Source organism: Betta splendens, chromosome 14, assembly GCF_900634795.4.
Source record: "Betta splendens chromosome 14, fBetSpl5.4, whole genome shotgun sequence".
Taxonomy (NCBI): Eukaryota; Metazoa; Chordata; class Actinopteri; order Anabantiformes; family Osphronemidae; genus Betta; species Betta splendens.
In genome coordinates, this window is record NC_040894.2 from 8,504,973 (window position 1) to 8,519,970 (window position 14,998).

The following is a 14,998-nucleotide window of genomic DNA, read 5'->3' on the forward strand; positions in this document are numbered from 1 at the left end:
GTGTGTGTGTGTGCTTGTGTGTGTGTGCGCGCATGCATTTGGACAGAACTCAGGTTTTTCATATTTCAATTAACTATCTCCCCTAAGAATAAAAACCCTATGCAAATGAAAAAATGATTATTTCTCCAACGTTGCACATAATGAACAGAAAGAAAAGTTTGAAAAAGTGCTTTTTTAATGTAGTAAACACCCCAATAAACTAGTTATTGTTGTCAAGATAATATTGTCTTTTTTTGTTTACCATTAGCAGTGAGTGGTGCATGGATTTGCAATTGTTCCTCATAATCCAGTAGATGTTTGCTAATTATTTCCTCAGGTGTTTATAGCATCAAAGCGACAGCAGAGTGAGACTCGGCCTGTTTATTAGTCTGAGGCAAAGCTGATAATGTCCCTAGTGACAACATCTGGTGGTCACATGAGGCAGTTGTTGGCTCTGTCCACAGAGATGGAGATTGGCCGTACTACTCTCCTTGTTCTTCTTTGTCTCACTGTCTCTCCTGAAACACCGACATTTATTAATTAACTGTTTTTCCTCTGTGTGTCTGTGTAGCGGATAATAACGTTGAGTTTCTCTGTTTTCTCGTTTTAGCGGGGGCTCCAAAGTTAAAACCGATAAAGAATCCAATAACAGTGAACGAGAGGGAAAAGCTGGTAGTGAAGTGCGAGGCCACCGGCAAATCCCCCCTCACCTACACATGGTTCAAAGATGGCAATGAGCTGAAGAGAAGCAAAGAAGTCAGAATAAAGAACAAGTGAGTACAAGTGACCTTCGATCTGCAGCCCCAACACATGTACAGGTAGTGGTACAAGGAGACGCTGAAGGCATATCATCATCCTATAATAAAAGTAAAGTATAACAGGATCACCATGTAAATCTGGTGTGGAAGTTTGCTAATTTCAGATTGATAATAAAATATTTTACTGATTGAACTGGAAAGATAAAACTGCTGTAGGTAAGAACATGCAGCACAATAATTAAGTAGGTTTTTATATTATTATACTGTAAGAGAAGGACACCAGACCAAGATGGCGGATTTATCTGACTAAAGCTTTATTAGATTTCCTGCCCAGAGTTTTACAGACTACCAACTGGGAAGAAATAGAAACAAGACAGACTTATGCAGTATCCATCCTTTTTTTACTCAATACTAGCAAGATCTTTAAAAAGTAAGAGAAGAGGCCTTGGTTCTGTGATTACCACGCGTGACCACATTGGGTTCAGTGGAGCATTGTTTTCAGGAAACCTTAGCTGTTGTGCTGTCGCCCCGTTGTCTGTCTCTCTGTCCCCCATGTTTCCACTTGTTGCGTTTCCATGTTGCTTCCTCCCTGGCCCGAATCCCCTGACTCAGCTGTGCAAGTGTGTGTCTCCCACAGGAAACACTCCAGAGTCCAGATCAACAAAGCAAAACTGGAGGATTCTGGGAATTACACATGTGTGGTGGAGAACTCGCTGGGAAAGGGCAACTCCACTGGCACCGTTAACGTCCAAAGCAGTGAGTACGACTGACGACGCCTTGGGTCCGAGTGAAGTGGTGCAGATGTGCTGGCATTGTTGTTGTTGTGACTGTTCTCCTGCCAATTGAGTAGATCCAAAAGTTCCACTCAAGAGCTGTAACATGCGTGAGGAACAACTGTCCACACACAGTTGGTCTGCCCTGGCCCTTACAGCGTTAATCCGTGCAGCAGCATAATATACCTAACGGTGAACGGGCGTGAGTGGGGTTTTATTCAATGCAGACTGGTGGTGAATGAAGCCGATGTTGTACAGCACGGAACAAAAGCAGCAGAGTGTGGAGTAAAACAGTCTAAATATTCAGAGCATGTGATAGAATCTAACTAACAGACTTTTCTTGTGTGTGTGTGTGTGTGTGTGTGTGTGTGTGTGTGTGTGTGTGTGTGTGTGTGTTGCATTGTTTTTTGAAGTGCTGAACCAGATGAAAGACTTTTGATAACAGCTGCTTCCATTTGGTCGGGTGGTGAGTTTGTGTTCCTTCTAAGCCGTGCGGGTAGCGAGCGTGCGGCTGCTGTGGGTAGTTTGTTGTCTGAATACGTTGGGCCGGTATTAAAAAAAAAAAAAAAAATCAAAGCCTTTGATGTGTTGATGTAAGATTTGTGGCTTTAGCAGGCTCTTCTCAGGAGTTGTCTACACGCCATCAGAGAACTGTGCGATGACTTGATCGGCTGAGACGCCGGTGGTTGAGGAACTGCAGCTTCCTGTCCTGACATCGTTGTATCTGAGGAGCGCTGAATAAAAGCTCGGGACTCTGACACTGTCCAGACAAAGGGGCTGTGGTGTGAGTCAGTGCAGGTGTTGTACAGTGACTTGTGTATTCACTAGATTTATATACTTACTGTATTAAAGAAAGAAAGGCGCCTCTCGCACCTCAGAGCAGATTGATTCTTGTTTCCGTGGGTGACCTTGAAGGTAGAATGACTTGATGGGCAGACGCTGCGTTTAGCCTGAAGTCAGCCGGCTTGCATTCACGTTGAGGAATAATAACGATGCCCCTCCTACCTTCGCATTTGTCAAGGCCACCTTTTACTGTTTGTGTTTATGCTGAGCAACTTAAGCTGAGCTCCATTATTATACTAGCAGCCCCCCCCCCCCCCCAAAATAAATAAAGAACCCATTGTGTTTGAAACTCTGATTCTCAGGGCGCAGATTTGATTTCCAGCGAACAATTGTTCTGAAAAGCAGCAATCTATCTTGTATTTAAATGGGCTGCACATATCCGCTCTTCCTTCTTTTTCTATTCTGACATCTAAAAAGCTTCGGTGGAGTTTTATAGCCGGCTTGTGTGACTTGTTGTGACACTTGACTTTCTTCCAGTGCAATGATCTATTTACTTTTACTCTCGAGCATGTAACATCTAAAAGGGTCAGCGAGGCGACATCCCAAGGCCTAGACATATAGGGCTAACATTAATGAAAGATTCATTTGGTGAATCGCAGTTATTGAGCAACCGTCCCGTTGAATGGCATTAAGCGAAATGTGTTAAATTGCGCTTTCCACCAGCCAAAGGTCGGGGGAATCCCTGGTGGTAGCACCTGTTGGCTTGGGTGTTTAATGAAGGCTTATGAACATGTGACTTGTGGCCCGTGAAACCCTATATGATGATCTTAGCAGGCAAAAGTGCTTCCAATGCACTGATATCAAAGGGGCAATATTGAATTACAAAGCGACGGACATGGTGGCTGAGATGTACAGTAGCCACAGACGCGCTGCGTCGCTCGGAGCCGGAGCTGCCGGCACACAATGTGCAAAACGTATAAAACATGATATCACAGCGGCGGATGAAACATCGTGGTACCTCTGGGTGTTAATAGTTGAAGATGATGCTGAGGCACGTTTGTGTGTCTTTGTGTACTGTAAATACATCTGTGCCAGCACTGACATTTGCCTCAATCAATCCAGGATATCCAGACAATGGCATCACTGTATGTTGTGTCATAGCACGATCCCTAGATGTCTGTCTCCCTGTGTTTTTGTTTGTGTATCTGGGAATGTGTTTGCGCCCACTGTTCGATGTTCACTGTTCTTTGTGTTACAAATGCACGCCTAGTTCCGTCACGCTCCGGGGGAAAAGGCAAGACGGGGCGAATCAGGGGTGGTATGTCCACAGGCGGGGGACGGGGGACGGGAGCTGCACACGTCCGTAGGCGGAAGTGGTGCCGAGATCACGAGACGTCGACGAAAGGCTGGAACCAGCAGGTGTTGAGGAAAAGAAAGAAAAGGCACGTTGCGTTTGCAGGAAACAAGCGACAGTAATAGTCAAAGGCATCTGTTTGAACTCAATGTGCTTTTTGCTTCAGTGTGACACACGGGGTGTGATTCATCCAGTTTCCTTTTCATCCTGAGGCCATAAGAGAAATGGCTATTGTGTTGAAGGGCTGCAGTGGAGCAAGCTCGCCTGCTGCAGTATGTTGCCGAAGCAGCATGTAGCCGCAGTGTTATCTGTGTATGTGTGTGCCTTCTAGGGAGGGGAGGGTGAGGAGGGGCGCAGATGTGGATGGACAGAGTGAGCGTGCATAAAGGCGGGGGGGTGAAAAATGAGGGAATGCATGACAGAAGGCAGATGAAGAGAAGGGGACAGGGCTGGAGAGAAGACAGGCACGAGTGTAGGGGAGAGGACAGGCAGGAGGAGGAGGAGGAGGAGGAGGAAGAGCCTGCCGTGCTGCAGGGGAGACTTTCACACCCAGTTTACCAGGCAGCTTTTTGTTCATCCGCTTCGTCCACGGCGCCGGTCGGACGCCGCCGCTGCGCCAGCGCTCACGTTAATGTGATTAATCCGGGGGAGAAAGGGCCGGTGCGCGCTGACGAGCTAACGAGCATGCATAATGCAGTGGAGCGGCAGCGCTGCGAGGCTGATGCAGTGGAGCACATGGCCACGCTGCCTGTCCTGCTCGGAGCTGACTGAGCCATCACTCAGCTCCACCACATGGCCAACACAGGCCACCACAGCCCAGCTCAGCTCCTCGCTGCCGCTGAGGTGCTGGAAGGTTGCGCTACGTTATATTTTGAAGGGTTCTGTGTTTTAATTTGTTTGTGGCGGCGAGGGATTCATGCAAAAGAGCTCCTTCCCCTTTCTTTTTTGCATTAGCGCTGTTAGGATTAGTGTTGGGTTTTAAGAGCGTGAAGCAGGAATTCTCTAAAAATGACAAGTGCACAAAAGGCGGCGAAGCAACGAGTTTGAGCAAAGGTAGCGAGCTGATATGCCGAGCATCAGTCACACAAGGAGTGCCAGACGAGCCTGACACGCATCCCCGAGGTGTGATTAAACAGGAGTTGCAAAACCTCCCTTAAATAAAACGTGCCGGCTTCGCTCGGTGCCGCGGACGGACACGGAGCGCTGCCACTTTGCCTCTCGAAGCGACAACATATAATCCCTCATTATCGATACTACGAGCAGCAGATGGCCATTACTCAGCACAGCCAGCCCATATCAATATTTGTGTTGCGAGACAAATGTGACACCTCGGCGGGTCCGAGCCAAGACGCGGAACACGGTGTGCAACTTAAGGAATAACTCCACTCTCATGCATTTTAAAGGCCGCCGTGCAGCCTGCCAATAAACCGGACTGATTGGACCTGTGTGGGGATTCTGACCGGCAGACAAGCACACAGTCAGCTGATTAAGTGCCAGTTACTGTATTGTTATGCAGCACAGATGGCCCTGCTGACGTTCTGCTGAGGGTTCTGCAGCTTAAAGACGTGGTTCTATTGCGGAGTGGTCTTTTGGGCCTCGTGCCCCACCCCCCCGGGTGCGGGGCCATTTGTTGTCCATGTGGTCTGACCTCTAGCCTGTAATCAGTCTGGCATGGTGGGACCTACTGGCCTTCTGCGGAGCGGTGTAGCATATCATCAACCGCTCTCGGAGGCCGCTCGCCTCCACGTGGCTTCAGATTGAGGCCTCCCATTATCCTGTGGGCGGCCGTGTTGTGATAAGCGCCGGCGAGGCCGCCATGTGTCCGCGGGCTGCGGGTCGCATCCCCGGGGGGGTCGCTGCGCGCCGCCCCGCTCAGAGAGCGTGCGAGCGAGCGTCCAGGAATGCGTTGATGGGAATCACAGCTGAGCGTGTGATTGCTCCGACCTGAGCGCTCGCACCGGGGCCCACCGCACGCCGGCCCACCCACTCCCACGCACACATGCGCATGCCTTTTTACATGCCTTCGTCTCCCCGTCCCGAGGCCAAACGCGGCTCCCCCCCCCCGTCGCGACACGTAAAGTCAGCTCATAATGTTCGCATCTGATTGGACGAGACGTCACCTCAGCAACTCAACATCGCTGCGGTTTCGCTTTGCCGTGATGTCGACTTTGAAGGATTAATGTGAGCATGTTCAAACTGTAGCACCGCTGGAACTCAGGAGCTTCAGGTAATTGAGAAAAGCAGATGAAGAACATTTGACTCGTTTTAGTGACCAGTTAAATCATCATCGGAAATCACTCAATACGGCAAAAATGAAACAGTATTCTCCGTTAAAACAAATGTATTATACTCCAAACTAATTCCGTCTTGTTGCTGTAGGCTGTGAATTTATTGTCATGATAATTTGAAGCAGTTGGTTTCTACAGCAGTTATTAAAACTTCAAGGAAATCAAGGTTCTCAGAGGCATAATTGTAAAACATTCAAATAATCATCTTTAATCAGGAAAACCCCTGGTTCTTGCTGGGAACAGTATAGTGGATATAAAAGTGTATCAAAGTGTGTTATAATATGCCGTGTTATCCTTTTAGCCTCAGTGGAAAGATCTTGTATTTGTGTTTGGTAATAATGTTAAACATTAAGAGGTGATTTACTCGCACGGAGAATTTTTTTTTCCGGTAGTTTTCCTGGAAACGTTCATATCTCCCCTACGTCAGTGCGACATTACAGTAAGTGCTACTTTGAACTAGATAAACAACAACTTCCTCCCGTCCTTCTACGTCTCCCTTCGGTTTGCGTAGTAAAAACGAAACGTACTCGCCCCCGCTGCACACGACAAGATAAACTCATCTCTAATGACGCTGACGCCACAGGATGTGAGTTGTGGCCGTGGCTGAATGTGGAGTATCTGTAAGTCAGTCGATGCTATTGATTGGTGTGAGCAAGCAGCGGCGGCGGCGGCGGTTATGTGGGAGAGGCCTTCACATCAACCAAGCGCTCTGTTTACAGGCCGCTGGAGAGCAGCTCGTTAGGTTCGGTGGACCACGTCTCCGTGCCATTAGTCATCCTCAGGTTTTCTAATCATCAGTATGTTTGATTGCACCCAAGTGTCAGACCTCGTCATTGGCCTCAAAGCGTAGGATCCGGCTCCGGCCGTGGAGCCAAGAGGATGCAGAGTGTAACTGAAACTGCTCTTCTGCAGGTGGATTTAACCAAGAAGATGGAGGTTTCTGGATGTGAAAGTGAGCGTGGGGGGGTAGTTGCGCGTACGTGCATTAGCTTCCCACAGGAGAAAAAGCAAGAAGCTGGAAAAGTAAACAAACAGTATCTGAGTCGCTTCCAAGCGCTGATCATAGAGAAGCGGCTGCGGTTGATTGTTTACTGGATCCACGCTAGAATCTTCTGAAGGGCTGTTTATCATTGCCTGACATCATGACAGCTGCAGCGTGTCCAGGTTTGGGGCTTGTTTTGAAGTTCACCCACGACAATGTTTAGCGCCGGGGGCGGCCGCGGCGGCGTCATCCCCGGTTTGTGTTTACCGCCGGAGTGGGGGGACTTTCTGCATTAGCGGGGGACGCACGCACACACGCAATAAGGAGCGAACGAAGCAGTTTATGTCACCGGATGAGCATCAGCGCGCCGTAAAGCGGGCGTCACTCTTTGGTGCCGGCGTCCGCGGGCCGTCGGGTCAGATGAGTTCACGCAGCGGTGGACGTGAACCCTGCATGTGAGCGTGCAATAAAAGAAATACTAGGTCACAGAGAATATCATGTACTGTACTGTAACATGATAGGACACTCCATCATGACGCCTACGAGCCTTTGGCACCTAGCGGTGCATATTTTCATTAGCATCTCAGTCTGGGCTTGCGTGTTAAAATTAGGTTTGTAATTGCCGTGTTTTGAAAGCACTTGTATCACCACAAGGAACATCTGTAGTCTGTAGGGGCACTTTTTCACATATTTGTGCATTTTGTAACGTCGCAATGTGCTTCACCTCCAACAACCTCCCCTAAAAACCAGTCGCGTTAGCTGTAAATGCAAATCAGCTCCTTTAGCGAGTCAATAACTCACTGCCTTCTGACAGGACTCTGATAGTGTGTACTGGATGTGCTAACGTGCTGGAGAGGAGGCAGCTGAGTCCTAGTATAATCGACCAATATTTGCCAATGAATTGACCTGGAAAAGTTTAAGTTTCTTGAGTGGCTTTAAGCCCTCGGAGCCGGCGTGACGAGTGAGCACCCGCAATCAAGCCTGTTCAAAAACAACAAAGTTATTAAAAAAAAAAGGGGCATCGGCTCCGGGGATGTGCCGTAATCTCGGCGCGTTGTGTGCGGGACAGTTAAGCCTTCAGCGCGAACGAGCGAGGATATTGCTATGTGTGGAAGGAAGCAGCTGTTCCTCTTGAAGAGCTGAGTGATGTGAGCAGGGGGTGACGCGAGGTTTCCCTCTGCGCGGGGCTCCATTAACTCCTCCAGCGCCTTGGACGCGACTTATCGGCGGCTCCATCTCGCGGCCCGATGGAGCCGTCCCCTCTCCGTCCCGGTGGTCTCCGTCCCCGTGCCTGACCCCGGCCACGGGCGGACTTTGCCAAAAACATTGGTTTGTTACTTGAAGATTGAGAATTATTGCCTACAAATATTGACCGTGTCATGGAAGCTGGCTTGAGTCCATAATAAGTCGCTTGAGAGGCCGGGGAACAGAGGCGGCGCGCTGAAAATAGGCCTGTGAGTAAACCATTGTTCATCCACATCAAACAAAAATCCCTGCTCCTCCTATTACTTAGCACGTTTGGATTTACGACTCGAGCCAGCCTGAGCGTCTTCACACCACCAGCAACATATACTTACCATTCCACCGCTGGGAGCCCCGTGGTCGGCTCGCCACAGCTGTCTCTCATCCCTAAACCCTCCATTACTCCATCGCCTCTTCCCTCTGTTGATGATTGTCGGTGACACGGTGCGTTCATCACATTATATCTATTGGGGTGAGTAATTTCTTTCCTGGGAGCAGCCGCTACAGAATTACTGTCAGCCGAGTGGAGGCCCCCTTCCTTTGGAGTGTGTAGGTGTGAACAGCGGACTGACTGGGCTTCACTTTAATCACAGATACACTCAGTGTGAACTCATCCTTTAGTATACAGAGGTCTGACGAACATACAGCACAGTGCGGCGAGTGTGGGTGGCGTGTGTATATATATGAGTGGAGAAGGGGCTGCTGAACACACACACACACACACGCGCATACAAGTGTGGGCTTTTCGGCTTTAGGGGAGCGGCAGCGGGGAAACCTTTAGTCGCAGCAGCTGGACGCCGCTGTAGCTCCGAGCGCTGCGGCCAAATAAGGAGCTGTGGTATATGTCTCCCGCATCTGGCACAAGGTTGCAAAGACGTCCTCAAAATGAGGCCCAGCTGCTGAGGATGAAGGGCACTGGAAACATATGGATTCCCCACCGTTCGTCTTCTGGAGTGATGAAAGGATCCAAATTGTCAAATGGGCCTAATAAATACATGACAGCTACATTTTCTTGGGTCGTGTTGTAAAAACATAAAGTTTATGTAGGTAATAAGGCATTTCTCCCTCCCTCTCTAGTGGCTGTCTCGGATCACTGCAAGCGCCAATTTTCCCTTTGCCCCATTCCAAACCAGCAGCTCTAGTTTCTTCCACTGGGCTGAATGTAGTCACGTACTGTGGTAGAAGTCCTACTTCTCCTACTTGGGTCCGTTCGCTCCTCTGTCATGCGACGGGTTGACATTTAGATCAATTCTGAATCGTTGCTTTTTTACACCAAACGTCACAGAGTGGGTCCTAGTGTGTCTCCCTCCGCCTGTCAGGTGAGTATCGACAGGATGACGCCACCATGAGTCAGAGGTGTTGTTTCCATTTTACAGGAGTGAGTCACTGATTTGAAACTTTTGCTGTGTTTTTAAGCACAGGTTATTTTAAGCACATTTCAATCAAATTCTGTTTTTAGAATGAATTTAAATGTTAAATAGGATTTATTTCTTTAAATTTATTTATCCATTTATTTAGTCACTTTTTTACTGTTGTAGGCCACAGTGCTTATATATTGAGTTAGGGTGTGTTACACGGATACTTATTCATCATACATAGGTTGGACATTTAGTTTAAATAGTTTAGTTGTTATATAAGAGCCACTGCATACAGATCTCCAGATCTACTGGCTACTACCCAGCAGATCTCTGGGTTCCCTCCATCTAATACATTCACAGATATTAAATGACAGGCTCATCTCCTCTCTGTCATGGCTGAATATGCTTCCTTACAGTTTTCAGTGATGCCCCTGCAGCATAAAACTGGCAGCATTATTCCAGATGTCCTCCTCCCGCCGCTGACCTTTCGCTGCTCGCCTCGTACCTACTGAGCTGGACGATGCCGTGACCAACAGTGTTTTCTGGTCAGAGTGCAACAAAAAGACACCAACAGGTATCTGCAAACCCAAAAAACAGGGCGGCTGCAGTGCGTGGGTGGCCGCGCTGAGCCCGCGGAGCCCCTGGAAGCGGCGGCCCCCGTCTGGAGCCGTGCCGCGGGGAAATCACGCCATGTGTCTCCGCTGCCAACTGCGCAGCTTGCAGTTGCCCGCCAGCAGCCGTCCCGTCGCCCGCCCGCGCCGTACCCTGCCCTTTCCTGACTGCACTCTGTGTCTTTGCACGAGCAGCTGTTGTGCAATCGCGCGCTGGGCTGCTCTTTGATTTACTCCAGCGCTGAGACGATCGAGCCAGGCAAGACCAGGCATATCAGCTATGTGATGAAAAATGGTAATAGAACACAGGAATATAAAAGAAGACACACTGGTTGTGGCAATGGCAACCTCGCTGACGAGTGGGAGGTAGATTAATGTTTGTGGCAGGCTCCATTTTGTTCATTTCTAAACATTCCTGTTTCATGCTGACGGTGTTTGAATTGTGGATAATTTTCTATTGATAAAAAAGCTTTAAGGGCACTTTCGCTCATAATGGGATCTATCGGGTGTCCTGCCTACAGTAAATAGTAATTTAATTCCTCTTTAGGTATTTGTCATGGGATCTCTCATGCTCATTTTGTCTGAAATACTTGAAGACACAGATGCTGGATCCTGCCACTGATTGGGTGTGCCTTTAGTGTATGTGTGGAAGTAGGTGTGTGCTTGTTTTCTGTTGGCTTTGGCAGGCTGAAATATTTTCCAACTTAAGATCCTGTCAACAAACCTTCCCCTCTCAACCCTCCTCTTCCTTGTATCCATCTCTTTTTCAGTCTTTCTTCTCATTTGTTTCTGTTTTGTTTTTTCCCCCGTCTCCTCTTTCCCTGTCCGGACTTGAGCGCCTGTCAAAATACGTTATAACCTCAAAACCTGACATGAAAAAGCATATTGTGTGCCATTTGTTGTTTAGTTATGGAAATCCAAATAGCTTGGTATTCAGTCATGAATATAAAAGCATCTCGCGTCTAGCAGCCCCCCTTCCATTGTACAATATGTTATGTCAGCAAGCAGGATCCAGACGTTTATCTTGCTTTGTTATTGGTGTAACTTTCTATAGAGTTATAATACAGCTATTCAACACCAGCTTCCATCATTTAAAACGCTAACAACCACAAATAAAGTGCAGACTCCTTCTTTAGTATCTCGTATTATCTTAAATGTCCCTGCACATCCTCTCTCACCACATCAGACCCACCTGTCAGCAGCTTCACATTCACCCAAAACCACACATGCCAATTCAGTCTTTTGTACTTTAACCTTATCTGTTTATCTTTTTTTTTTTTTCCTCATTCCACCCAGATTAGGCAGACGTTGCAAAGAGGAACATAATGCTGTCATCCAGTGTAGCAAAATAAATGCGTGCAATACGAATCCACCCCGAGTAGCGAGATAAAAGATCCCAGTTCCAGCTGTAACAGGAGAAGTGTCAGACGTTCCCCCCGCAAAGAGTCAGGAGGTTACGGGAGGAGGGCAATCAGAGCATTTTTCTGCTACATAAAACTGACTTGTGGAGGAGCATGTCTGGGTGGTAGAGCCATTACAGATACCACCCGTTTTATGGCTCTGCTCAAGGGTCCGTCCCGACGACGTTTATCACTTTCCAATTCAGGGTCTGTGGGCAGAGTGGAAACGTTCACCTGGTTTGAAGGGAAGTGACGATGTCCACCTGTTGACACACAACTGACCAGCTATTATCCTTACCTTCACAGCATTAGAACACATCTCCATGTCTGATCAACTCCTGGACCTAACTTGGTGTTAACAGATGGCGTTAATACAGATGCACCGGCTGTCGCCTGCCGACACGCACGGAGATGAGCTGTGTAATTTCCATGTTTTATTCTGATAACATTGCCTTTAAGAGTGAAAACACAAAAGCCTTAACCAAGTCCAGATGGAGCTGAGCCACTGCTTGAATAACTGCTTTGGCTTTTTCCCGGCACAGACTCGCTTTCTGCCTCGTGTTTCGACTTTGTGTTCGACTGCAGTGCAGAAGAGCGAAGGAGTGAAGCCAAGCTGCAGTAAATTATCAACATTTGTCATGAATTAGGAGGACATGTGTATGACTGTGAGCTATAGACAGGCCGATTGAAAATGTATTTGATTACACTGTTTGGGGTGGGTTGTGAGTTGCGGCGCAGGGCTAGGATTCAGCGCGAGCACTTATGTGTTTGCTGCATGTGCACCGGGTGCCCCAAGAGGAAAAGCCTGTGCAACAGGGACCTCTCTTTTCATTTTTACGATTTTCCTAGAATCCTTTGGAGAGCGTGGAAAGACAGGCATGTTTATGAAGGTTTCCAGATGGTCCTGCTTGCACCCCCAGTTTTTCTTTTCAGTTCTTGGGCCATGAAGGATTAATCAAAGTCAGTGGCAAGAGCTGATGGCTAAACACTGTGGCTTTTAGTAACCCAGAGGAAGCCTCTCTTTAACTCCAAGTCAGATTTGGCCCCTGGGCTGCAGGGCCGAGGAAAGCCGATACCTGAGGTTAAAAAACCAAGCAAACGCAAGTAAACATTTGCCAAAATAGTTCAGATAAACTCTGCCGGTAACTCTTTGGAGCAGAGCAGCTGATCTCGTTGGCTTAAAGGAGTTTGTCAGCAGCGGGCGGACGGTAGAAGCCGGCCGAGCCCTCGCGAACGCACCTGAATCCCCATCCCCACGGCGAGGTCGGAGGTTGTCGACAGACGGTGCCATATGGCACGGCGCAGAAATGCACCAGAACGAATGGGTGGAGGATGAGTCAGGCAGGCAGACGTGCACGCATTCTCTGTTACACGGGAAGATTTTAATTAATGAAGCTTGATGGGACTCTGTCTGAGAGTAGAAAACATCCAGATTCAGGCTGAGGTTTGTCTTTTATCAGCCATTTATAGACTCCTCATCGCTGTCTATTCTCTTGGGTTTAGATGCAGATGCCTTGAAGGAAGACGAAAGCCAATAAAAAACATAAAACAAGAGTTAAAAATGTTAACTTTGAAGACACAGCTATTTCAGTCTTTAGTATTGACCACTGTTTTCTTTCTTCAATTACTCCTGGAGTAAAATAAACGCTCTTCTTCTTAGGATATTCACCATAGTTCTGTTTCTCTTCGCTGCACATCCTCAGAGCTGCTCGTGACTTGCTTTCCATTAATAAATCCTGCTCACAATGCTTCATTCGTTTAAAAAGCATATTGCATCAGAACATAATCCATCCTGTGCACTGAGACGGAAGCACAGCAATAAACACAGCTAATGTCCTGGGCATCAATTATCCTCCCTGCCTGGATAGAGATGTTAGCCCGTCAGAACCAGAACCCTCAGCCGCCACTGATTTACGGCTAAAGTACAGTGTAACTGAGAGCTGCCCATCCATTACCCTAAACTGGCTGAGAGGGTGGTGGAGACTCGCTTTATGTGTACACCAGCCATGTTTTAATGATGAAATACTACTTGCTACTGTCAAAAGGGCAAATGTATGTTCATCATGATCCGCTAAAGACTCAGCATAAGCTTAGCTCTGCAGCCAAACCTACTGTACGTGTTGCGATGCTCCACAAGTCGGTTACGTTTCACACAATCCCAATAAGAAGCTCTGCTGTCGTACGCGCATCTTTGACTACGTCAACAGATTTTTAGGCCTCGATATTATTTCTGAATCTGAGTAAACATGAGGTGGAGTGTGAGTAAATACTAGTTTGGCTGAACCAGATCACCTCAAAGAAAAAAACCCAACAAACTGTGCCTGTGTTTTGTCATCAGGACACAGGGTCTGTCTGGTAGGCGATGCGCCTTCTATGGGGCTTCCAGTGAGAAAACTACTGTCAGCAACATGTGAGTTGGTTTGTCTGTGATTTTGAAGTCCCTGGATTGAATTGTTAGTTTGTCTGGACTTGATGAAATACTAAGACAAAATAAACTGGATAACAGTATTTTGATCCGTTTGTTTTAGACAGAGACAAAAGCTCAGTCCAATCCATTATGGGCCACTGACCAAGTCGAAGTTCTTTTTTATCAATACCACATGAGGTGGAAATTGTACGTTTTTATGCTTTTTAATAAATTTCCTAGTGTGGATTTCTGAAGGACTGATCTGAAACGAGTCGCCGTTCGCGCGTCTGCCAGGTCGTAGTAGGACATAATAAAACAGAGGGAGGACAGCAAGGAAAGGAAGGAGAGGAGAAGAAAATTGGGACACTTACTGTGCAGTGTCATAGATTGGATGTCAGCTGATGACTGCGGGCCAATAAATGTCTGCAGATGGATTGTTTTTGCTACGGCGCAAGGATCCTTGCCATATTTGAGTCTGCTGAAAACCAGTTGCAGCAGGCAGAAAATTCTAAGGAGCAGTTCCTCCATCCGCCCTGATTCCTGAGTTCTATATAGATCTATAGGTTGTAAAAGGAGTTCGCTGTGTATAATATACCAACATTTGCCATAAAATCACCCTTTTATATACAGTATTTCAAATCTGATTGGATACGCACTGTTGGCGCCCACCTGATGAGCTTACCATCCACGCTGAGGTCTGTTCTAAGTGCATTTAACAGAATGAGGCCGAGTCCTCATAAAAGCAGAGAAGTTATTCTTCCGAGTGAAGATGTGGGAGATAAGTGAGTGAAGTGAAACAGATTTGGCAGCACCGGCGGTAGCCAAATAAACGCGGCCAAGGTTCAAATATGAGCCCGGGTCCCTCGTGTGTGTGTGAAGTTTACGCGTTCTCGGCCTCCCTGTGTGGCTCGTCTCCGGGTCGCCAGATTTCCGCCCACATGTCAACCAGGTGGACGGGCGGCGCGCTTCATGTGCGAGCCCACCCTGGAGAGGGCCCGCGATGAGTGCGGGGACGCCCGCCGGTGCATTGTGGGATCGGCTGCTGCCCCAGATTCACAGGCAG

General features: G+C 47.9%; 1 protein-coding gene across 10 annotated transcripts in view; it reads left to right on the forward strand.

Annotated features, from left to right (window-relative positions):
* nrg2a (neuregulin 2a) overlaps positions 1-14,998 on the forward strand; it is a 57,637-nt gene that overhangs the window by 28,552 nt on the left and 14,087 nt on the right. For 8 of the 10 annotated variants that reach the window (XM_041073847.2, XM_055502103.1, XM_055502100.1 and 5 more), the window contains 3 exons: positions 590-752; positions 1,375-1,493; positions 13,867-13,938. In XM_041073847.2, the coding sequence (XP_040929781.1) occupies positions 590-752; positions 1,375-1,493; positions 13,867-13,938 (354 nt within the window). The remainder of the gene's footprint in view (positions 1-589; positions 753-1,374; positions 1,494-13,866; positions 13,939-14,998) is intronic. The other 2 variants (XM_055502102.1, XM_041073848.2) reach the window with 1 other exon arrangement.